This window comes from Nyctibius grandis, chromosome 1, assembly GCF_013368605.1.
Source record: "Nyctibius grandis isolate bNycGra1 chromosome 1, bNycGra1.pri, whole genome shotgun sequence".
NCBI classification, from domain to species: domain Eukaryota; kingdom Metazoa; phylum Chordata; class Aves; order Nyctibiiformes; family Nyctibiidae; genus Nyctibius; species Nyctibius grandis.
Window position 1 is genome coordinate 57,846,431 of NC_090658.1, and position 23,351 is coordinate 57,869,781.

General features: G+C 39.8%; 1 protein-coding gene across 2 annotated transcripts in view; it reads left to right on the plus strand.

The window, feature by feature from the left end:
• The window catches only part of LOC137671010 (coiled-coil domain-containing protein 170-like), a 59,585-nt gene that overhangs the window by 416 nt on the left and 35,818 nt on the right, over positions 1-23,351 (plus strand). The window contains exons 2-5 of one of the 2 annotated variants that reach the window (XM_068414239.1): positions 697-802; positions 1,343-1,584; positions 3,093-3,258; positions 4,219-4,941. In XM_068414239.1, the coding sequence (XP_068270340.1) occupies positions 697-802; positions 1,343-1,584; positions 3,093-3,258; positions 4,219-4,941 (1,237 nt within the window). Of the gene's footprint in view, positions 1-696; positions 803-1,342; positions 1,585-3,092; positions 3,259-4,218; positions 4,942-17,176; positions 17,283-23,351 lie in introns of those variants that run through there. The other variant, XM_068414232.1, reaches the window with a different exon arrangement.

Genomic DNA, 23,351 nt, shown 5'->3' on the forward strand with positions numbered 1-23,351 from the left:
TTTCCTCGCCTCGTCCCCGCTTACGTCTGCGGCTGTCGCTGCTCGTCACTGACCGGGCATCGGTCTGGGGAGGGGTCTGAGTTGTGTTTCTGTTTTTCCTCGGTGTCTGTGGGTTCGCTGTGCAGTGGTGGGTAACCGTTCAGCTCTGAGTCCCTGCGAGCGGCGCTCCGACTCGCCAGACAGAAACCGTCGAATAAAAACTGTTCTTAAAGCTCTCTGTAGGGCTGGTCACGTTTTGCTCGTGGTCCTTCTCATGTATGAACAGCGTTTGAGGAAAATGTGAATCAAGTATATAGTGGAGAGCAAGTGGTGTGCATTTTCTTGTTGATACAAGATACACTTAAACTTCAAACAAATCTCTATGCTTTTAACTTTAAATTTCCTTGACTTTACATCTGGATAACTCAGCAATTAGAGAATGCACTTGGGCCTAGAATTAACTGCAGTTTGGGCTGTTCTGGCAGGGCCGGTCACTTAGCGTTTTCTTCCCTGAAAAGACTGCTGTTTATCATTTCCTTCAGAAGTAGACCTAAGAACCTGACCAATTTGAGACTTTTTTGTTTGGTTGGTCTTTATTGGTGTCCCCTGCTTTAAAGGTGCATAAACTTACTTTTAAGACCTTACATTTATTTTAAAAAATAGAAGATATTTCATCACTTCTTCTCAATAACAAAATTTTGATCCTCTCCTTTTTAGATCCTTTGCATATTTTACAATTAAAGACAGGCTGCCCCAGATCCTCACAAGAGTTATTGATACTCTGCATCGACATAAAAATGAATTTTTTGAAGAACATGGTGAGGTAAGAGTAAGGTCTCTTTCTGCCTCAGATTTTTTTCCCCCTAACCTGTGGGACCCCCTCTCTGCCTTGTTTTTACTGGTTTCTTACTGCAGTCATTACTTGTCTGTCTGAATCTTTTTTGTCTTTTTTTTTTTATTATCTCTTTCTTCTAGCTATTTTTAATTAATTTTGTAACTCACCTTTCTGTTTAACCTTTTTCTGATCTATCTGTTCTGCAACTGCTTCAGTATCTCAAGTCCCTGTGTTGATGCAGTGTTTAATAGACTAGCATCTTGTGAAGATGACAGTGTTTCAATACTTTGTTCCCCTCTAACAAGCAAAAAGTCCAATCTGAAAAGAAGTCCCACGAGCGATTAATTTTAGGATGTTAGGTGGAAAATGAGCTTCATTCACCAAAATGTGTTTGATTGAATCAAGCTCTGATTTGTTGGGACTCATATTTGGCAATTAAAACTTATCACTTCTTTCATGAAAAATTGATCTGTGTCTCTACAGGAATAAGTGTTCAGAATAGGAACTTTTGTTCTCCACTTATTTCAGAAGGGTGTTGAAGCAGAGAAGAGAGCAATATCTTTCCTCTCCAAACTGCGGAATGAACTGCAAACAGACAAACCAGTGACCCCTTTAGAAGATGAGCTGCCTGATGCTGCACTGTGGAACCAATACCTAGACTACCAACGAAATTTATCAAATGGAAATGGAGAACCGAGTTGGTTTCAGTCCCCTTGGCTATATGTAGAGTGTTATATGTATCGAAGAATTCATGCGGCATTAGCACAGAAGTAAGTATTTACTAGCTTGGTATATAACTCTGCAAAACATTATTCTTTCCTGTTTTTATTTTAGGAGAAAGGAAGGCAGCTGGGGAGTAAGATGAAGGAAAATCTTAAGCTTTTGTCTTATTCCTTTTCTCTCGTCTCACACTTCAGATTTAAAATTAATACTTTTCTTCTTCCATGTGGCAGAATTTGAAGCTTACTAGGGTTTTTTTATGCTTCAGTTTCTGTGACTTGGTCTACACGAAACCTCTTAAGCTTGACTGTATAGTTTGACCTTCTTGCAGACTAATGTGTATTGAGATCTAAAAGTTATTTAGCATTTCTAAAAGGCTTGTTAGTCTAGAATTATCTTTTAAGACATATGTTAGCCTAAATTACAGAATGTGAGAGCCACTAATCTGTTGGGCATTCTAACTTATTTTGCTGCTCAAAGTCTGTAGTTACCATTTGAGAACTGTTTCTTACAGCAGTAGACCCAGCTTACGCAGCCCTCGTTCGTTCTATGCCATCTTCTTAGTTACAGCAGTGTTTGCAGACCATATGTTGCATCAAACTTTGGGAGCTGATACGGGTTAAAAATAACTTGGCAGGAAAAACTTGTTGTGCTGGTACCATGGAGGGGTGCCAGTACAATGTAATGGGGTAGGAATGAGCGTGTAAGTACCCACTGCTGCCAAAAAAAAATTGAAAGCTCCATGTGTCCTGGATTTGCCCTTAGCATTAGAGACGCAAACACAGTAATGGGGCTCTGTTTCTACTGGTATATTGCGTAACTTGAACTCTTATAGCAAAACCTTCAAATATGAAATGGATCTGCTGGATTGCAGTTAAAAAACTGAGCAGATACTTTTTATTAGTAACCTTTAAGTTTCTTGATCTCCATTATTTAGCTGCTCTTAAGCATATGCTTGGATGGAGGTTCAATCGTTTGTCAAAGGGTGTACATGCAAATATGTCTCTTATAATAGATGAATCTATATTTCTTATATATTACAAGAACTGAATTGTTTTGTCATATTTGTCATGTAAATTTTCTAAAGTCCTAGTTAAAAACTTTCATAAGAATAACTTCATATCACTGTAAGAGACTTCAGTATGGGAAGTACACTTCAGCACACACAAACACACAAAATTGGGCTGGCAGTTCAGTACGTTAGTTCACTTGTATGTTACAGTTCTAATTCTTCATGTCTGAAGACTGCAGTTCAAAATTGTCACTGCGTGTGCAGTTCCCAGAATTGTTGTGACTGAACACTTGTTCACTTTCAGAATGTATTGCTAGAAGTATAAAGATGTCTTGTACACTGTTTCAGTGAGATGTGATATCAGGCTGTTATTGACATGTGTGAAAATCTAGTATGACAAATGAGAGGTGGAAAATCTAACTAGGGCCCATAGTACAGCCTAAAAAAGCTGAGCTTCGAGCTTGCACTTTCAGGTGCAGTGTTTCATGTGCTGTCATGGAAAGTGTGGCAAGTATGTTAACATATTTGTTCTCCTTCTATTTTTAGCCCACCTATTGACAACTTTGATGTATTTAAGGAAGGAAAGGCTCAAAATTTCTTTGAATCCCAAGACGCTATTATTGCCGTATGCACTTACTTTCAGGAACTTCTTAAAAACATCAAAGATCTAGATGAAAAGCAACTTCAGGAGGAACTTTTTAAGCTGTTGCAGGTAAACTAGTAGTGCTTAACCTAAGAATTTAAAATATCTCTCCTATGTAACAAACAAAAACTTGAGGTTATAAAGAATCTGAACTTCGTATGGAAATTAAAATATAGCTCTTTTGTTTGTATAAATGTGATCAAATCCTGACAGCCATACTGTATTGCTGCTACTCTGGAAATATTTACATTTTGTTTACTTGTATTAAATGTGACATTTTCATTATACTGCTGGTCTTCATTGTGTATTTGAAAACCCAGCTTATTCTCCCTCAAAACCAGTATCTCTAAAACATTTTGAGTCAAGTTCCAGATGGCCTTTTTGTTATTTAACTATAAAATTTTCAAACAGTTCATTTTATTGACACTCTAAAAATTTTTAGACTTCTTTGGAAAAAAAGTTGTAAGTCAGTCTGGGCCAGAAGTGGTTTAAAAGCTTTATAACTGCATTATTCTTGGAAAATAATGCCTTTGGATAGAATACGGAATATCACAGGATTACAAATAAGTCCATTAGCTGGCAACAGTGCACACTAAGTATTTGATGAATCTTTATAAAGACCTCATTAGTGTGTACTTAAAATACAAGTTCTTACTTGGCTGCATGTAATAAAAAATAAACCTGCTTTTATGACTCCTTTTTCTGTGTTCCCACTGATATTTTCTGGAATTACAGTGTGGAGAATATTTGTTTTTTAAGCTTTGTGATCAGCATATTTATGTTGATGTAAATCTTCCATCTTTGTCACTTCTGATGCCTGCATAAATACAGAGCATTGTTTGGTGTCTGCCACAAAATCTTGTCTATATTAAGATTTCGGTACCAGAAGTTGAATTTTATTAAAGCTTGGAGGAAAACGTGGAGTTAGAGCGTTCATGTCCCTAAAACAAACAAAATCTTCAGTGTGTGTGACGTTTAGAATGTAACTACAGTGAGACTTAGCAAATGTGGTTTTTTTTTTCCTTCTAGGTGTCATTGTGGGGCAACAAGTGTGACCTTTCTTTTTCAGCTGGTGAAGACAGCTCTCAGAAATCTAGTCCTTTACAATCCCTGGAAAACATGATACCTTACATGTTAGTGAATGATATGGAAAAACTTTGGTCGGTACTTGTAAATGCCAAGAAAAGAAAAACAGAAAAAAGTAATGTTAGAGTTGACATAATCCTGGATAATGCCGGATTTGAACTTGTAAGTGATCTTGTGTTGGCAGACTTCCTGTTATCGTCAAAGCTAGCTGATGAAGTCCATTTTCATGGAAAAAGTATTCCATGGTATGTGTCAGATACCACAAAGCATGATTTTAACTGGACTATTAAACAACTGCAGTCAGCTAATCATATGTGGATGTCTAGATGTGGGATAAACTGGGAGGGCAATTTGAAAAAGGGAGTTTGGGTTTACTGTGATCACATGTTTTGGACTTTGCCTCATGACTTTTCCAGTATGGCTGAAGTTGCTCCTGACTTGTATGCTGATCTACAGAAGTCAAGCTTGCTTCTTTTCAAAGGTGATCTAAACTACAGAAAATTAACAGGAGATAAAAAATGGGAATATACTGTTCCATTTCATCAAGCCTTGAACAAGTTTCATCCTGCGCCTCTCTGTAGTTTGAGAACACTGAAATCTGACACTCAGGTTGGCCTAAAACCTGGACAAGGTGAACAAATTCAGGCTTCTGAACCTGAATGGATGGTAAGTGGAAAATACGGGGTAGTTCAGTTTGCTGCTCTCTAGTTAAAGGGTTCCTAATATTCTGAAAGAGAGATTCAGTCTGAGTTTTAACTACTTTCTCTGTTCTGTGCTTGGCTTCAGCAAAGATTCTTTTTTTGTTTGTTTGCACTTTTTTCTCCCAAGTGATTTGTTGGTTTTGTTCCACAAAAGACTTCAATGTTGTGCAAAAGTTTACAAACTGTCTTTGTATACATAAATCAGTCTACATTGCAATGTATTTTGTTTTCCTAATGTCCAGTGTCAGCAGATGTTTAAGGTGAACATTTAATTGTCCATAATACTTTTTTCTTCATCAGTGGGTATGACAGTTTGTGGCCAACAAGTGAAATATCTGCTTCAGAAACCATTTCCCCAGTCCCACATTAGTGTGTATTTATTTATTTCAGGATAATTTGTGCTCCCCATGCCATGCATTGCATGAAAGTTAATATTTTAGAGAATGCACGTATTAATTCCAGATAGATTCTTTGCAATCCATCGCAGGATCATATGTTCAAACTGTTGAAGATTGAGTTGACTTCTACCAAGATTTTATTACACAAATTGTTTTTTACTTGTGTCTTGTGTCTGTGGACAAATAACTTCTGATGTTTTGAATATAGTTCGCTGTACATTAAGAAAAGAGTTCTTGGGTGATACCTTGTGAATATTTAGAATTTGAAAATGAAATTTTAATTTTAAAATACAAGTGGATGTTACTAGCCAGTTTGCCTGTAGGAGGGGAGTTGTCCCACCTGGCAGGAAGATTAGTGGGAGAAAGGACAATCTCATTTTAAGAATATGGAAGATGCTGTTTATCTAAGAACCTCTACCAAAAAAAAAGCACACAAAAAGAATCCCAAAACCAACCAACCCAACCAGTTACATTAATTGGATTTTAGATTTAATACAGATTTGAACTTAAAGGTATCCTGTCGGCAGTGTTTGTGGTTCAAGTACTGCTGCATCTTTCCATTGTGATAATTCTCTCTATTTGTCAAATGTGTCTGGTTTTTTTAAGAAGGATGCCATAATTTTCACGGGGAATATACAACCCAGTTACACTGAGAAGTATATGCTAGAGAAGCATACGCCATACAGGTTGCTGCTGATTGGAGTTGTTGGATGCCCATTTCTTCTTTTCTACCCTGCTCTCAAATTACTCAGAATTTTTGGGTCAATTTAGGGATATTTTAGTGGTTTTTCAGAGTGAAGTGAGATGGAAGTGGAAATGCATTACCCATTAATAAAGGAAAAATTAAAAATAGATTCTATCAAGTCTTAAAGTACTTTTATGGTTTGAAATAGGACATTTGATAGGGGACTGATGTAATAGCAATGATAACCACAGATTTGTTAGAAAATGGTGGCAAAATTACCCATAGAGTCTGACTGGGTTCTGCTCTTGTCTAGAGCTGCTGAAATGGGGTGAACTTGCCCCTGGTAGCCAAGGTGGTGATGTTATAGAGGATGGGAGAAGATAGTAGAGAAACTTCCTTTTCCATTTTACATACTTCTTACACAGTGAAAAGGAGGGCACAGAAGTGCTCTCATTTGAGTATGTTCTGGAAGTGGTGCTCTGACAAGGGAATTAGAATGACTGTGTGGTAGAAAGTGGATTTGGAAAGACTTTTGAGCTTACAGTTAACCTAAGACAAGGGTAAGCTTTGGCAGGCCTAAAGAAGTGGGAGGGAGAAGATGGGGCAGTATTTTGTGCCTATTTCAGGCTTTGAAAATGAAGCTGGATTCCCCTTCTGGTCAGTGAAATCACTGGCAAAGTAGTGGAGAGGATCAGCTGCTGCTTATTGTGCTCATAAAATAAAATCTATACAGTGGACAAATATGCTCCAACTGCTGATGACTTTGATTATTTGTGTTTGTGTTCTTCTTATATCTGAAAGTATGTTAATATTTTAAAGTCGCAGGGTCAAGTATTCAAAAATTAAGATGCTAGGAGTTTCAAGAGGCAATGTGATATCGTAGGTAGGGTTCTAGTTTTGAGACCTGGGTTTACTGTTCTCATCTCCTTTGTATCTCTGGCTTAGTACTCGTAAAGGATGAATTCATGGTCATCCTTAGGCACCTCATTGAACTGCATAAATTAGAAATCCAGTCGAGAGCTGAAGGTCAGACTGCTGAAGGTCTCTGACTGGAGAGAGCTCAGGGCGACTCCAGCTTTGGTGCTTTGACCAAATATAAATGACATGAGAAATCTGGGCACTGGAACCTCAGTTTCTTATCTCTGACAATGCTGTTAACTTGTTTCAAATGCACTTTGAAGCAACAACTTTGGGTCAAGAACAGAGGGATGGAAGTTGTGGAATATGTGCGATGAAAGCTTCCTGCCATGTTCAAAGAGACAAAATGATTAGGGGAAGAAATTTGCTTGTGGACAGATTGTTTGTAAGGTGCTGACTTAATTTGCTGGAGAAGTTTAAAAGTGTGGAATAGACAAGAAGAGAAAGGATTATTTCACTGCTGAGGCCACCGTTGAAGAATAGGTTTGCGTCTTACACAATCCTTACAGCTGCTGAGGATCTTGGTTTCATTTTTCACTGGTTGTTAATCTGTCTCTGTGTGCCCAGGTTGCTTTCAAGCTGTTACTTCTGGGAACTCACAATGCAGATCAGTGGAAATTAATATTCTGAAGTTATAATAAATAGAATCCTACAAAATGCTAAATCACTTAAGAGATGCAGCAGTATTTGGTCAGTATTACTGAATCATCTCATTGGAGATTGTTGCATTAATGTTTGTAAGGAAGTAGGGTGGTGATTGCGTGAGTACTTTAAGACATGTAATGCTTAGATTAGCATTTGAATGCTAATGTAAGACATGATGTCATGCTGAAAAAAAAAAAAGAAATTTCTGTTCTCCAGTTTAAGTGAGCACTTTTCATCTTTTGCCTCTCGCAGAGAAGTTCATATGGTAATATACAGTGTGACTACAGAGTTACGTGAGGAATGCACAGCTGTAACTTCCAAATACTTAATTGCTTGACTTCTGTAGCTGTAATTGCAAAGTGCTATCAATCGACAGAACTGAATATGCAGCATACTTTTCTGTTTGTTGGTTGGCTATATTTTTGTAAAATTTCAGTTGATTCTATGAAAAAAAAAATGGTGCTGTAATGCCAGTGGTGTATTCTCCCATGCCACAAAGAAGTAGTGAAGACAGATACTCCGGTGAGGCACTGTGCTCTGCTGTTGGGTTAGCTACAGTTTAGTTGAAAATGGGAAATGGTTTTGTAGCTATTCAGTGTTAATTACTTTTGTATTACAGCTTCTTGAAATGGCAGCATGTGCCTACTGCAGTTAGATGGAGTTTACTGTTTTATAAGACATGCTTTGTGTTGAATTAGTAGCATGTGCTATAATGTAGCATATTTTTTTTTCTTGAGTATTCAAGAAAGTTGCTTCTGTACACGTGTTACAACTGATTGCCCAAAATGCTTGTACGGCATAACTCAGGAGCTACTAATTGTATACCCAAATTCTTGAGATTTTCATTTCCTGTGCTATTTGAATATTTATAGCAAAAATAAGGGCATTTTCAGTAATTCTGAGGACCACCACAGACCAACATCTTTTGACTTCTATTTTTTTATTCTACCGTTTGAGCAACTGTATTTGAAAATCAGTTTTTGAGAGATAGTGATGACTTCCATTTGTGATGAAACAGGAGGAAAAACAATGTTGCAGGCACAGTGAAAGCCAGTGCACACATCTGTCTGAATACTTGATATACAATATTTCTGTATGTATGTGAGCCTTGTTAAAATAAATTCTTGTGGAAAATAAGTTGGTTGTATGACTGGAAACTGTTGCAAGAATATTGAAATAAATTATATAATTTTGTGCAAAAGTCAAACGTCATTACACTATTTCAATGGCTGGGAAAGCCAACTTAAAATGATTCAGGTCTTAGTTCCTGGAGTGTTTTTCCTCTGAAAGAGATTTTATACAAAAAGCTGTAGAGCTTATTTATCCAATGAGGTTTTGAAAGATAGAGATGCAAGAGAGGATTATCATAAAATGTTCCTCTTCCCTAATACTTCCCTGTCTTGATAAAGTTTCTGCCTTGTTACTATACCAATATTCTTGTTCAAATCTCAAAACCTTAAAAAGCATTGAGAATCTCTCAAAATGTATCTGGTAATTCCCTATTAAGACTGGTGCAGCTGGTGGAGTTGTTACCAGGATCACTTCCCAAACTGATAGGCATGCCATGTGTTCTCAGCCAAAATGGAAATATTTTAGTTTTACACTTGCTGTAACTAAAATATTTCCAAATCACTTTGTTTTACACACCTTTCTGATATCCCATAAACTGTGACTATTGCTGTTGAAATAGTTCCGTTAGCGTTCATACTGTATTTGCATTCATGGTTGAACTACTTAACTACTTGTTCCAGGTGAAGCATATTTATCTCTTGTACTCTGCCAGAAAGCACAGGAAAAATGTTCATTCTGTTGCATGAAAATTACCACATGAACTGTTTTTAATGTACAAAAAAATTAAATTATATCTAAAATACAAAATCCAAAATGGAATTTTGTACAGAACTGTTAGTTTTTTTCATTAAGCAGTTTGTGTGCTTGCAAGCCTTCTGTTTACCCAAAATTAGAGAACAAAAGTTTAGGATGATTTTTATTTAATGCAAAAATATAAGGTTCAAAATCACCTGAGACTTACCTAAGGATTTTAAAATAAAACTGTGAAAATGTGCTGTTAAAACGGTCCTTTTATTTCTTTTCAATATGGCAATGGCAGAAAGCATGTGGGGAAAAACTTCCTATACCATGGACTGTTTATGTTTTCTTGTTTGGTTGGGGTTTTTTTTTCCTAAAACAAGTTTGTCGAAACTTCTATGAATTTTTATTCTAGCTGATAGAAATATATCTCTATTTCTATTAGCCCTGGAAATAAAAAGGCCACTTAAATAAATTTATATAGATGAATTAATCCACATTCTGTCTCAGCTTTACAGTTGTGAATTCTGCAGATATATTGTGAGAAGGGATTTTATTTACACTTCTTGAGGTTTGGCTCATTTGGCTTTGTTTTCACTGGGAAAGAAATATAAAGTGTCATATTATGTTTATATACAATGAATAAACATATTCAGTACTTGTATGCAGCTTTTGTTTTGTCACTTTTCAGTAAGCTAAATAATCATAGTCTTTCAAACTTCCTGTGAATAAATTTTCATGCTTGTAGGAATTTCTTTTACCTTTCTTGGGATTTCACTTACTTCTTCCAAGTCTTTAATGAAGTAAAAGATTAAGAGCTGAGCAGACTAAGGTAAGATATATCAAGGTATATATTACGGGCTTTTTTGTTTCCTTTCTTAATGCTAACTAATTGATTACTATCATGGTAAGGCTGATGCTTTCTAAATTACTGTAATTGGTAAAGGGCCTGATGATGCAGTTAGTTGCGTCTTTCAATGTGCAGTTCACCCTGAGTTTTGTCTACAGTTGTGGTATTTTTCTCAGGGATTAATTTTAAAGGAGGACTTGGTTGTTACCAAATGTGGAGATACCATGCCTGACAGCTAGGCAAAAGGATGATGGAGTAGAGGCAGAAGGCATCCAGGCCTCCTGTTTTGTGTATGGAAGTGGCTGTACAGAAACCCTGTGTATTCGGTGCAGTGCTGCTTAATGCTGACATGAGGCGCAGAAGCATCTCCAAGCTCTCCCCCCTGAAGTTCAGGCACCTGCAGAGAAAGTCTTTCTGCCCCCTTTCTTGTTTAACATAGAGTACTGTGCTGGAGGTAATCACGTAGAGTTTCCTTGAAACAGTTGAGCAAGGCTCAATCTTTAAAATGCCTGTGTATATGAAAACAACGCAGCAGAGAAGGGCCTGCAGACTGGTAAATCCATGCTTTCCTTCAGTGGTGGTGTGTATAGCAAAGTTGTTCAGGAACCTGAGAACTGGCTTTTAACAACCATTTGTGGCCTGGAAGAGGTTTCAGCTCTTGTCTTCCACTTCCCAAGGAAATGTCTTGGCTGTCCTAGATCAGGAAATAGTTCTGGTCCTAGATGGCTTATATACATATATAATTGTTATTTTGCTCTAGGATCCATGTTTGTAAAATACAAAACAATTCTGGAAAATGGGTTAGGGTCCAGGAGTGCTCCCTCAAGCTGGCTGAAGGATTCCTTCATCTGCTCTTCCTTCTGTCGAGTGACTCTTGTGTTATCTGCATAATGCCCCTATTTGAACCCAGGGAGTATGTGTGCCCATGGCCTAAGGTTAGGGAATTAGGAGACAAAGTTCAAACTCCTCCAGGCAGAGAAGGGCCTACAACTTGTTGCAAGGGCCCTACTATCTTTACATGAACAAAAAGTATCCCCATTTCTCTGTAACTGGCTGTGTTCTTGATTTCAGGCAACCTGGAATTAGAGGTACACTTGAATGCCTTTGGGATGTGTTGGATATGCAGCTCTGACTGCATCAGTGGCGTTAGGTTTGGCCCTTAGAAGTTTTGCTGCTACTTTTCTAAATTGTGATGGAGCATTAGCAGGAGCTAGCTGCCCAGTGCAAATCAGGGAGTTTTCATACACATGCAGAAACCTAAGTAAGTTCCACATACAGAGAATTTCCAAAATAACTGCATGAATTTTAATTAAACTTTCAAAGACTTTATATCTTGGTTTAAGTTTCCCAAACTGAAAATGACCTAATACATCAGCAGCAGCTTTCAAAGAAGAAATTCTTAGATTATCAAAGCGAGTAATTTCTTATAAATTGTCCTTTTTTTTTTTTTTTTTTACCATACTTGTGTTTCGATGGCTGCAAATATCACTTAATGGATTTTTTTGCCTTGTCTTTCTTTTAAGATTGTGCACTTACTGCTGATGTCTTGAGCTGGAAAGCAGCTATGCAAAGTGTTTTCTTCTGTGTCCTGTCTCTCCTATGTCTCCATGCATAGACAGACAGAGATATGCAGTCTGTGCGTAAAATATTTTTAACCAAATATTTGCTTACATGGACATTATCTTGGTGCTCTTCTTGTTTCTCCGTCACTAAAACACAGCTTGTATTTTTCATATCATGCTTTACATACAAGCAAAAAAGTTCAACTGTAATTTCCAAAACTTCAGAGTATATTCTTTGTGGAGTGTAATTACAGTGTTTGTTACACCATGAAGCTTTGCATTTTCCTTATTGTTGTCTGCTTTGTGTTTCAGAATTAACTTTTTGTTTTCAGTCCATGGTTATTCTGCTGTTACAAGATAAGGCATCTAGTAATGCTATCATAAACATGTTTGGTTACTGTTTTGTCATCCAAAGATACTTAATATCTGCTCATGGGCAGGCTAAACTGTTTTGTTGACACATAGGAGATCTTAAGGAAGACCTCTCCAGAAGTTATTTCTTTTTCCCTGATGGTTCTGAGAAATGACTTGCTCAAACCTGAAATATGGGGGGGGAATCATGCTTCAACAGATCCTGTGTTAAAATCTCACTTCTTTCACAAGTCTGATTAGTTCCCCCATATGCATATTGCATTTTTACAACCCCGCTTTGTCCCAGTGAGGGGAGTCCAGGGTTGTAAAACCAGTTGGTGTATTTCCTTCAGAAGATTTACTGACCCCACAAGATTTCTCCATCAGTTTAGCTGAGCTGTCCAAATTCACATGGGATGAGGACAGCGTTAAACTCAGTGTTTCAGGGGAAAAACAGGACTCCCATTTTGGTTAGGCAGAGGAACAGCTAGACTTAACAGGCTTGTTAATCCTTAAGCTTGCCCACCATCAGATTTACAACAGTAACTGGTATCAGACACAATTTACACACACACACATCTTAATCATGTTAGTGATGTTGTCTTTCCACTTTCCCATATAAGCCTATTTTTCCTGATAATATAATTGCATTAATACCTTTTCCACCTTGGAAGTCTGTAAATGTGTTATGAAATTACTTCCATCGAGGCAGTATCTCCCTTTGTTAACTGAAGTTGTATTTTCAAGCGTATGTTTAGGATCTCTGCATCAAATCATCTGTCACTGGTTGTGAGCCAGACTTCTGTGTCAGCTAACAAAAAAGAAATGGGAATAAGTCCTGTTTTGATTTCATCATCATTTTATGAAGTAGGTAAGCTGAGGATAAGGCACTCCTCGAGAAAACTCTCTCTACTACAGGATGTGATACTAGTGATTTGGGGGATGGGGTGGGTGGCAAAGGAGGATCGCAGCTCGGTGTTGGGACTTGCTGTGCTTCTGGAGTTGATGCCTTTTGGAAGGCAAGCAAATGAGAACCTTGGCAAGTCGTGCCCATGACTTTCATGCCAAGTATTTGTAAAAATGTGGCTGGTTTAGTTATCTGGCTAAATTTGTAGATAATTTGTAGATAAAAGGTTTAACCCCAGCCAGCAGCTAAGCACCACCCACTCCTCCCTGGTGGGATGCAGGAGAGCATCAGAAGGGTAAAAGTGAGAAAACTCATAGGCTGAGATACAGATGGTTTAATAAATAAAGCAAAAGCCGTGCATACAAGCAAAGCAAAACAAGGAATTCATTCACTAATTCCCACGGGCAGGCAGGTGTTCAGCCATCTCCAGGATAGCAGGGCTCCATCACATGTGATGGTTACTTGGGAAGACAAACGCCATCACTGTGAACGTCCCCCCCTTCTTCTTCCCCCCAGCTTTATATGCTGAGCATGACGTCATATGGTGTGGAATATCCCTTTGGTCAGTTGGGGTCAGCTGTCCCAGCTGTGTCCCCTCCCAGCTTCTTGTGCACCCCCAGCCTACTTGCTGGTGGGGTGGTGTGAGGAGCAGAAAAGGCCTTGACTCTCTGTCAGTATTGCTCACCAATAACGAAAACATCTCTGTATTATCAACACTGTTTTCAGCACAAATCCAAAACACAGCCCCATACCAGCTACTGTGAAGAAAATTAACTCTGTCCCAGCTCAAACCAGCACAATAATGAAGTCCTGTGGACTAATTTTCGCCTGAATCCCTTTTGCAGAAATACATCTCATCTTCATTTTTAATGTTGCTAGTGTACAATTCTGTTCTACCTCAGCTCTATCTGCTTTTAGATAATGAGTGTCTGAAATGCGTATATGCATTCAGGAAATCATTTGGAATTCGTGTGCATGCAAAACACAAATACTTCACCTTCTCAATATGGTGTTGATGTCAATGGCTTGAGGTTAAAAACAAAACTTTTTTATAGTGTTGGTAAAAAAGAAAATTCTATTTTCAAAACTGATATCAAACGTTTTGATTCAGTCTTTTAATCAATTGTTATGATGTATTTTTTAAATTACAAGATCTGTGAACAGTAGAATTAATGAAGCGAAACTTTCTTTTCCCTCTAGATTCTGTCTCATGGGTACCTGAAGACGTGTAGTTCCCCTCACTTCCTGATGGGTCATTTGGAAAAAAAAACACCAAACACCAAAAAAAAACAACAACAAACAAACTTCAGTACAGATTGTAATAATACACAGAAGTGTACTGCAGGCTTTCTGTACAGTTGGGGCATCTCAGTATTCATTCTGTGCTTGGCTGCCTGTGTTTCACTATATTTGCAGGAATTAAGCATCTTTCTGACTTAACCTCTGTCAGATTTGGTTGAGATTTGTCAAGGACTTGGAAAAAAAATTGTTAAAGAAGTATATGTCTGCATGTATTTTCTCTAACACAACACAAAGAATCTCATTCATGAAAATGACTCCTTGAAATTATTTTTAACTAAAAATCCTGAAGCAACCCTTCCGAAGTCATTATTTCCAGCCCCTGTTAAAGAAACATGGAGTCCTTTTGAGGACTCTACCTGTAGTCTTCAGCAAACAAGCCTAAAGTATTTTAAAGCGTTAGCATCCTGTAATAAGATACTTAGTCAGATGGCTTGAAGAGTGGGTATTGCAGCCCCTCAAACTGCCCCATCCTTTTTCAGTGCTATATGAAATTTCTGGTTTTCTTAATCCTTTTTTTTCCTTGCCCCTTTTGTGGTTACTCTTGCTACAGTTCATCACATTCAGCACTTTTGGAAAGCCAAATAACTTTATAGATCTCCAGTAAGATACGGCTGTATGAGCATTCTCTCCCCATCACCAAGGGTGTAGAAGTGGCTGAAGTATAGCTCTTGAACCAGCCGTGGCACTGCAGGACTAGCGATGGGGAAATGCACTCAAGCACATGCTTAAGAAAGTTAGAACAAAGTTTCACGATCATTTAATCCTGCATCTGTGTGCTGCTCTGGTAAGGGCACAGATTAGGCTGTAGTCAGGTGCTGGACAAATCTAGGATGATATTTTTGTCCAAATTTGCAGAGGACATTAAAACTTGTGCCAGATTTATGCTGGCTTTATGTAAGATGGCCAGGACAAATCTAACCTGTCAAAAATACTTAATAGATTTGAATTGCAGAATGAGTTTGCACTGGATCAGCGTTTTGCACCATGCAGCAGTAGCAGCTTTGATCGAGTACTGCAAGTCCCGTGTTTGAAAATATAAAAACTTTTGTTTGGGCTCCCTAGCCAGCAGCACAGTGAGGTACCTCACATAATAGAACAGTAATAGACATAGAAGAGTCAAAAAAAAAGGTCAGGAACATTATCCTCATAAAACTTAAGACTCTGTGTTAGTCGAGATTTGTATCACTCTTGGATAAACTTTGGCTTGGGAACTGAATGGAACTAAACTGGGAACTAGGCATTGCCTGGGCATTTCTCTCGGAGCCATATAGAGGCAGCCTGGGCACACAGTTCCCCTCTGGCCAAGCTGTCTGCTCTTCTCTGGCCCCTTTCTCACCTGGTTCCTTCCTTTTATGAGTTTAGCACCACACAACCAGGGTCCTCCGTCCCAGGCAGCAGCCCCTGATATCAGGGGGTGTCTCCCTTCAGAGACACCTGCAGCACATGCCGCTCGCAACTCCCTTCTCTGCAGCCCCTGTCCGCTCTGTCCGCGCTGGATAATTTTGATTCAGAAATGCCTTACTGGTTTCACTCCTCTACTACAGCAACAGTAAGAGCATTTGTGTAGACAGTCCTCAAGAACAACGGTTTTTGTAATACGTTTTTATACCCTCTATGCCACCCCGTGTTGCTGTTAGCTCACCCTTTGCGCATGAGGACGAAGGGGAAATGTGCCACCAGGGAGCTGTCGTTACCTCACGCACCTACGGCGGTTGTGTCTTTCCCCAGACGCTCCCCCGAGATGGAGGCGGGTTGTTCCCACCGCTCCTGCTGCCTGTGCCTCAGCCCCGTGCGGGTCTCCATTTCCCTGATCTGTTCCCAGCACTGCTTCCTTGCAGTTGAGCGATTTTTCTCCTTTCCTTTATGAGTTTAGTGGCAGATTCCAGCCGAGGTATGGCATTGCCTATCTCTGCGCTTTAGCAATGTAGCATTTTAAACGTGGTGATGACCACACTGGCACCCCTCTGCTTGGGCAGGAGGACTTCTCTGGCCTCGGCAGCAGCAGTGAGATGGCATCAGGTACACAGACAGGAGGCCAAAAACCCAAATCAGTACTACCCCTAGCTTTTCCATTTTCTTCTCTGGAAAACATGAATAAGTCAGTGTTCTTACGAAAGGTGAGATAATTTTTGACTTCTGAGTAAGTACAGAAATGGTACAAGATCCCGCCATCCCCAGGGGCGCTGGGATAAGCCCATTTAGGCAGTTCACAGGGTCTCCACAGCAAACGATGTGCAGCACCGGTACACGTGAGGGTTTAATTTTTTTTAATGCTAGCTGCAGTTCCTCTCTTGCCGTTTGGAGGGGAGGCAAGGAGAAGGAGGGTCCCCTTTCGGCTGGAGGTATTTTAGCTGTAATCAAGGCAGGCTGCTTTCCCCGGGCTGCGGGAGGTGCTCGTTTCACAGGCTCTCGCAGGAGAGAAGGAAACCCTGCCTGAGTAGGAGTATGCTGCTGTTCAAATTTCACCCGCTCTGCTGGCCTCTGTTTGGACTTTTTTGAGGAAAATTTTGAGGTAGTTTTCTCAGGTGTATAAAGTTTTGTTGTGTACTGTCTATCTGAAGTGGAAAAATACTTCTGTGAGCATTCCTTTGTAAAGACGGTTCACTTTCAGGCACCGAGTACTGGCCCCCCCTTCCCTAAGCAGGGGACCCCATTGCGACGCCCACGCAGGGAGCCCCGCGGCCTGCGCGCCGGGGCCCGCCCCGGCCCCGCCGCCTGGACAGCGCAGGGCGCAGGCCGCACCGCCCGCCTCGCGTTGCCGGGGGTACGGCGGCACCGCGGCGGCCGCCATGAGCGGGGCCAGGGCCGGCAGCGCTGGGCCCCGCGCGGCCTCCGCCGCCCCTCGGCGGGCTGACAGGGGCAGCAGCGCGGCGGCGGAGGTACCGCGGCACTGGGGAGCGGCCCGGCCCTGCGGCCCGCCTGCGGGGGCGGCGGTGGCGGCTTCTGCGGGCGGGAGGCTGCGGCCCGCCCGGCACGGCGTTCCCGGGGGAGAGCGAGGGGGAAGGCAGCCCGAGCGCGGAGGAGGGGGGCGGCCTCGGCGGCTGGGCCTGGCGGGCTGCCGTCGGCTGGGGCGGGCGCTGCAAGGCGCCCGCGGGCTCCCGTGAGAGCCCCCGGGGCTGGCGCGCCCCGCCGGCCGGCACTGGGCAAAGCTGGGCGGTGACAGGGGGGCGGTGGGGAACTCCGGAAGGGTGGAGAGGCTGGGTTTGTTATGTGTTTTTTTTTGCAGTTCCCCTATTAGAGAATAAAGACCCGATTTTGGGAAAATCCTCCCCCTGCCACCCCCGGTCTCCACTAGCTTTCTGTCGGCTGTTTCTGTAGAGGGTGACTGACACTGAGGCTGCCGGTAAACCCCCCTTGAAAGCTATCTTTTAAATTTAAATTTAATTTCGCCTTTTTTTTAAAAAACCCAACTTCTGCAGCTGGAGAGCTGTACGCGGCGGTAGACATGCACTTCAGTTGTAGCTCAGCGAACTTCAGCTGATCGTTATAGCTTATCTTCACAAATTCAAGGACGAAAGCTTTTTCTTATTAAGGGTTGGAGAAGGGAGTATCTTTCATGGAGTAGGAATGTATAGTTATCTAAGAATTTCTTCTTTGCATTTCTTCTTCCTTTGAAACTGGTTTGCTGGCTTTGATGTGAATTTAAAGGAGACACTCGAGGATATTGCTTAGAAAGATCAAACTCGTTTGTGCTACAGATATAGTAGAAAACTTGTAACAGTTTCATTATTTGACTCACTATTGCAAAGGATAAACAATTTATTAGTGTGTGAACAGCTCAGTATCTCCTTAATAGTTGAACATCAATTTTGTAGTTATGCTATATTGTTCTGAAACAAAAAATACAGAATTTTGGTAGTTAGTCATGGCAAAATCGATGGCCGTTATGTTAAATATGACAGTTTTGACCTGATTACAAAGTTTTCGTTAGCACTGCTTAGTTACAGAGTTGACAGTAACCCACTCCACATCCTACAGACCTGAAATCAAAGAGTTTTTGGATGTTACTTTTGTGACTCAGAAGCACATTAAAAACTGTGTATTTATAAAATGTGGGTTACCAATTGCAAATCAAACTACAGCACTAATCAGTCTAAATTGTGTATATATCCACACACTTAAATATATCTAAACTACTTGCCTTTCATTGACTGTAGTAAAGTATAGTAGGCACTGTAGGAAAATGACAAGAGTGTTGGCATTGCATGATGGTCTGTTTTTAAATCTCTCATTTAAGCTATTCTCTTACAAAAGTCTTTTAACTCTATTTAGCACTGATAAAGTAAAAACAGTAGAACAAGAAGTGGTTTGCAAAAATCCCTGCATATGCACTTAATTTTGTCACCTTTTTCTCTTAAATTTTGTCTTAGCAATTACCATTTTATTATTTTGAGACTAAACAGAGCAGCTCTTTCTCGTTATTCATTTTGGAACAGCTGTGAGACAAAGAGTTGAAGAGATCCAAATTCCTCAATTTAGCCATACAGGCCAAGGATGAGGTAAAACAAAAAACATATTAAGTGGTATTTAACAGTAGGTGATGTGTCTCTGTAATTGCCTTGAGATGACTACCGTCTTTCATCATATTAAATGCATTTATTATGTTTAGATGCAAAATCACCTCATCCTAGCAGGAAAATGAAAGATGAAAAAGCTTTAACTGCTGCTTGTAGTAGTAGAGGGTAAGACTAAAGTTTTGTTGTGAAGCTTTCATTTGGCTCCATTAATCAAGCTTGAAATTGGCATCTTCACTGGGTGAACAACACCAGAGAGTGATTTTTATCTTTCAGTAATACCTTTCGATGATTACTGCAAAGGGAGGAGGGTAGAACTAAGCAGTACCCTTCTGAAAAGAATTTAGAAAATCTCTTTGTTAATTTATTTGAGCTGTTGGGAATACTTTACTTAGTTTTACATGTTTCTGGAACAGTACATTAATGCGTAAAAACTCCACAGGTGTATAACAGCAACAAAAAAAGAACTTTTCAGAACTGCACGCACAAACTGCAAGCAGTGAGTTAGGCCTAGTTATGGGCAGAAATGAGAGAGGGGAAAGAGGGCTTCACCGAGTGGGAAGTGATCAAAAGTAATTGGGTATTTCTGGCGTTTTATAATGTGGAAGAGAAACTGACGAAACTGAAATGGTTTTGAAATGTTACTTGCAAGTTTTGAAATTGCTGTTATCAGCATTGTTATGAATACAAACCTTTTGAGACCTCTTAGTGCAAATTGGGCAAAGTATAGCTAGAAGGAAGCCAACCTTACCCAAAATATACATACAAGATGGTTAATTTGTGAACAGTTTTGGGTTTTTGGTTCTGTTTTGCTTTTTTTCCTAAATGCCTCTGAATCGTCTTAGTCTGTTTTCACATGAGTTAACAAAATCTGACTTACTGTATAACAGTGGCTTACCCTCCTCACACTCATTGCTGTGTGTAGCTGCTGTGGCTATTCTGAAACAATGTGTGTGCTGGCTGGCTGGCTGGCTGCTGCTACCAGGCAAAATCTGCAATAGCCAAGGGCTACCTGCCTTCCTCCATTTGACTCAGAAATGAATCTCTAAAAACTGTCCAGTGCCTGATTTTCATGTAACTTGTAATTATTTATATAAAGATTTGCTTTTTGTCCTGCAGATCTTATGAGAAGAATGATATTCTAAAACCTGTCTGTCTTTATCCTAGGATAGATTATTTTGCAAAATAAAATAAAAAATTAATATTCCCTGCATGCTGAAGTAGAATTTTCTTTTCTTTTAAAAATCAATTTATACAGGACAGTTTTGAAAATGGCCTTTTTAGAACACGTTTTGATTGTTTAATCAGAAAATTAAGCTAGTTAGCTTCTGGATGGCAACAAACTTATTATTAACTTTCTAGCTGTAGTTAAAATAGTTACAATCAAAACATAATGTTTAAGCTCCCTTTTCCAGCAGTTCAGCCCATACAAAATGAATTCCTCTTCACCCTCATTGTCTTCAAGGGCACCTCAGCCTCCCATGGATCCAATAGCAGGTTTGAGGACTAATGTTTCCTTGTGATTTCTTAGGGAGATAAATTCTGCGTGGAAATTTTTCAACTGCATGTTTTTCCCAGTACTTCATGCTGGATGTCATCTTCGTTCTGGTTGCAGCAAATACTGATGACCAACTGTGCTACTGCACTGTATTTTCAGAAATTAGAATGATTTTTAGGCACATATACGTCCATGAATATTATTTTGTCTTAGGAAGAAATATTACAGATCCAGGATATCGCATTTTGTTTGTTTTCAGCATATGACCTGTTATGACACTGGGATTTACAGAAATTATTGAATGGCTCACTGAGTCCAACCAATGAACTAAGTCCTGTACAAATGTGTAGGTAAAAAGTGCCCACTCGTTACCTTAAAATCTGAGCAGAAAAAAAGATACAGTTAGAACGGTTAAGATCGATAATGCGCTTATTGCTCAGACTTTTTTTTTTAGTTTATCAGTGTAGAAGAGATGCAGAATAAAAGGAGAGGTGAAATAAAAACTTGGAGCACATGAAAAGCAGTGGCAAAAGGAAGCGATCACTGCACAAAGCCTGACTGTGCAGCTGAACCAGTGAATGTAACACAGAGAAGTCAAAGCTAAGATGCCTGTTTTAGTTAGATGTGGGTTTGAATATTGTGGAGGCTGGCAAAGCTCCGAGGCTACTAGAGAAACTTTCCCATGCATTGCTGCTTTTATGCCCTACTTCCCTGACAGTAACCTATGACATAGTTTAGTGAAGCAGGGCTGTGAAAAATGAGTGTCATATGTTATTGTATTACAAAATCTATGCAATTTTCAACCTCTTTTTTTCCCCCTTCCTTCTCCCCTCCCCCCCACTCTGTAGAAGCAAGGGAAGAACGAGTTGACAAAGGTTTGTGAGTATTTATTCTTGGTATGCCAACCCCAATGTGCATTGGCACTTTGGAAACAAGAAGAAGAAATCCCTGCCCTGGCTAGTGTCGATCTGCTATGGGCAAGAGGCAAGGGGAAGACTGTATTGGCAGGTCACTCAGGGTAGTGTTCAATACTTACTTTACCAAGTGCTTTTGGTTTCAATAGAGATTTTTTAATATATTTTGGGAAAGGGGTGGGGGGGGCGTGGCAACGGTAGCAGCGTTTGCCAGGGTTGAAATCAGGGGTTGTTTAGCCTGGAGAAGAGGAGGCTCAGAGGTGACCTTATTGCAGTCTACAACTACCTGAAGGGAGGTTGTAGTGAAGTGGGAGTTAGCCTCTTCTCCCGGGCAACTAGCGATAGGACAAGAGGACACAGCCTCAAGCTTCGCCAGGGGAGGTTCAGGTTGGACATTAGGAAGAATTTCTTTTCAGAAAGGGTTATTAGATATTGGAATGGGCTGCCCAGGGAGGTGGTGGAGTCACCATCTCTGGATGTGTTTAAGAAAAGACTGGACATGGCACTTAGTGCCATGGTCTAGTTGACAGGGTGGTGTCAGGGCAACGGTTGGACTCGATGATCCCTGAGGTCTCTTCCAACCTGGTTGATTCTGTGTGATTCTGTGATTCTGTGTGAAGTGTAGCAGGCAAGTGTTTTCTTAATAAAAGAAAAGCTGACAAAAGCAGAATGGAAGTGAGCGACTTGAGCAGTTGGTGGATTTCAAAGTGTATGGAGATGTATAAAGCTGTTGAACGTTCTTGAAGTTCTGTTGATTTTGAATCAGGTGAAGTTTGGCAGCTACAGGCCAGATTCCAGGGAGGGGGAGGTGGTTATTTGGTAAAACATGAAAACAAAAACCCCCACAGTAACAACAGTGACTCTATTTTGTTGATCTTCTAAAGAACGCCTATTGCTAATAAAGCCAAAGGTCCAAGTAGTTGTTACTCTTAATTATTGTAAATATAAGTTTAGCTTCTGTTTAGCATTTGAAGTGAAATGAAAACTTCATTTTCTTGCAGATAAGTGGAAAGGGATCAAACCAGTTTACAATGTGAATGAGAGCAACACCCCAAATGCAGACTATTTAGAGCTGATTGAGGGATAATATATTAAGGCTTCTCCTGTCTACTGCCTTTTATTCCTTTAAACTTTTATTCGTTCTGTTCTCTTAGCAGTAATCAGTACAAACTACACAGAAGTCATGAGACATGACAAATCTGAATTTTTCCAGAGATACAAAAGTACCACATCACCATTATAAATTTTACCCCTATAGTAGAGTCATGCCCAATTAATTGCATTGTTATAGGTATGATTAATGATCAGACTTGTGAATAGCTTCTGGCTAAACATAGAAAACTATTTACTTAAATATTAAAGCATGCACATTCCCTGTCAAAACTGTGATAATTATACGAACTTTCCTAGTGTGGTGTCACCATGTATGATTACCTTCCTGTTTGTTAAGGCACTGGAGGATGCAGAGATGTGCTTCTGTAAGTCTCACTAAAACTGTAAATGAGTAAAATGGTAATTCCCATTGACTTTTGCACCTGCCTTCATTTAAACCTCTTTTAAATCCTTCTGGATGTGTGTCTGCATCTTTTAAGTGCTCATCGTTTTAAAATCTAGATTTGTGTAAAAAATGTAGGTTTCAGAAGTTACAGCTGTAAAGGGTTTTCTTTTGTTGATTATTGCTGCTGAACAGGGGTCTTCTTTCTTCAGCTATGCTCCGAAATGTTTTTATTTCGTCAGTTTTGAGATGTATTCTTTCTGTAGAGTCAGAAGTGGTTGTGTTTGTTTAGGGAGGAAAAAGAAAACATACCTCAATACAGTAATATAAATGTAATATCATATATAAATAACATACACAGTGTTACTGTTTGCAGGCTCCAGCCATGGTTTTGGAGCCTCAGTGTATTGCAGAACAAAACAAAACCCTCTACATCAAAGAATTTCATGCGGTTGTACAATGTGAAACAAGTGGAATAAAGCAAAAAGGAAGACAAAGTAGCAAAGGGACGGCACATGCCTTCCTTT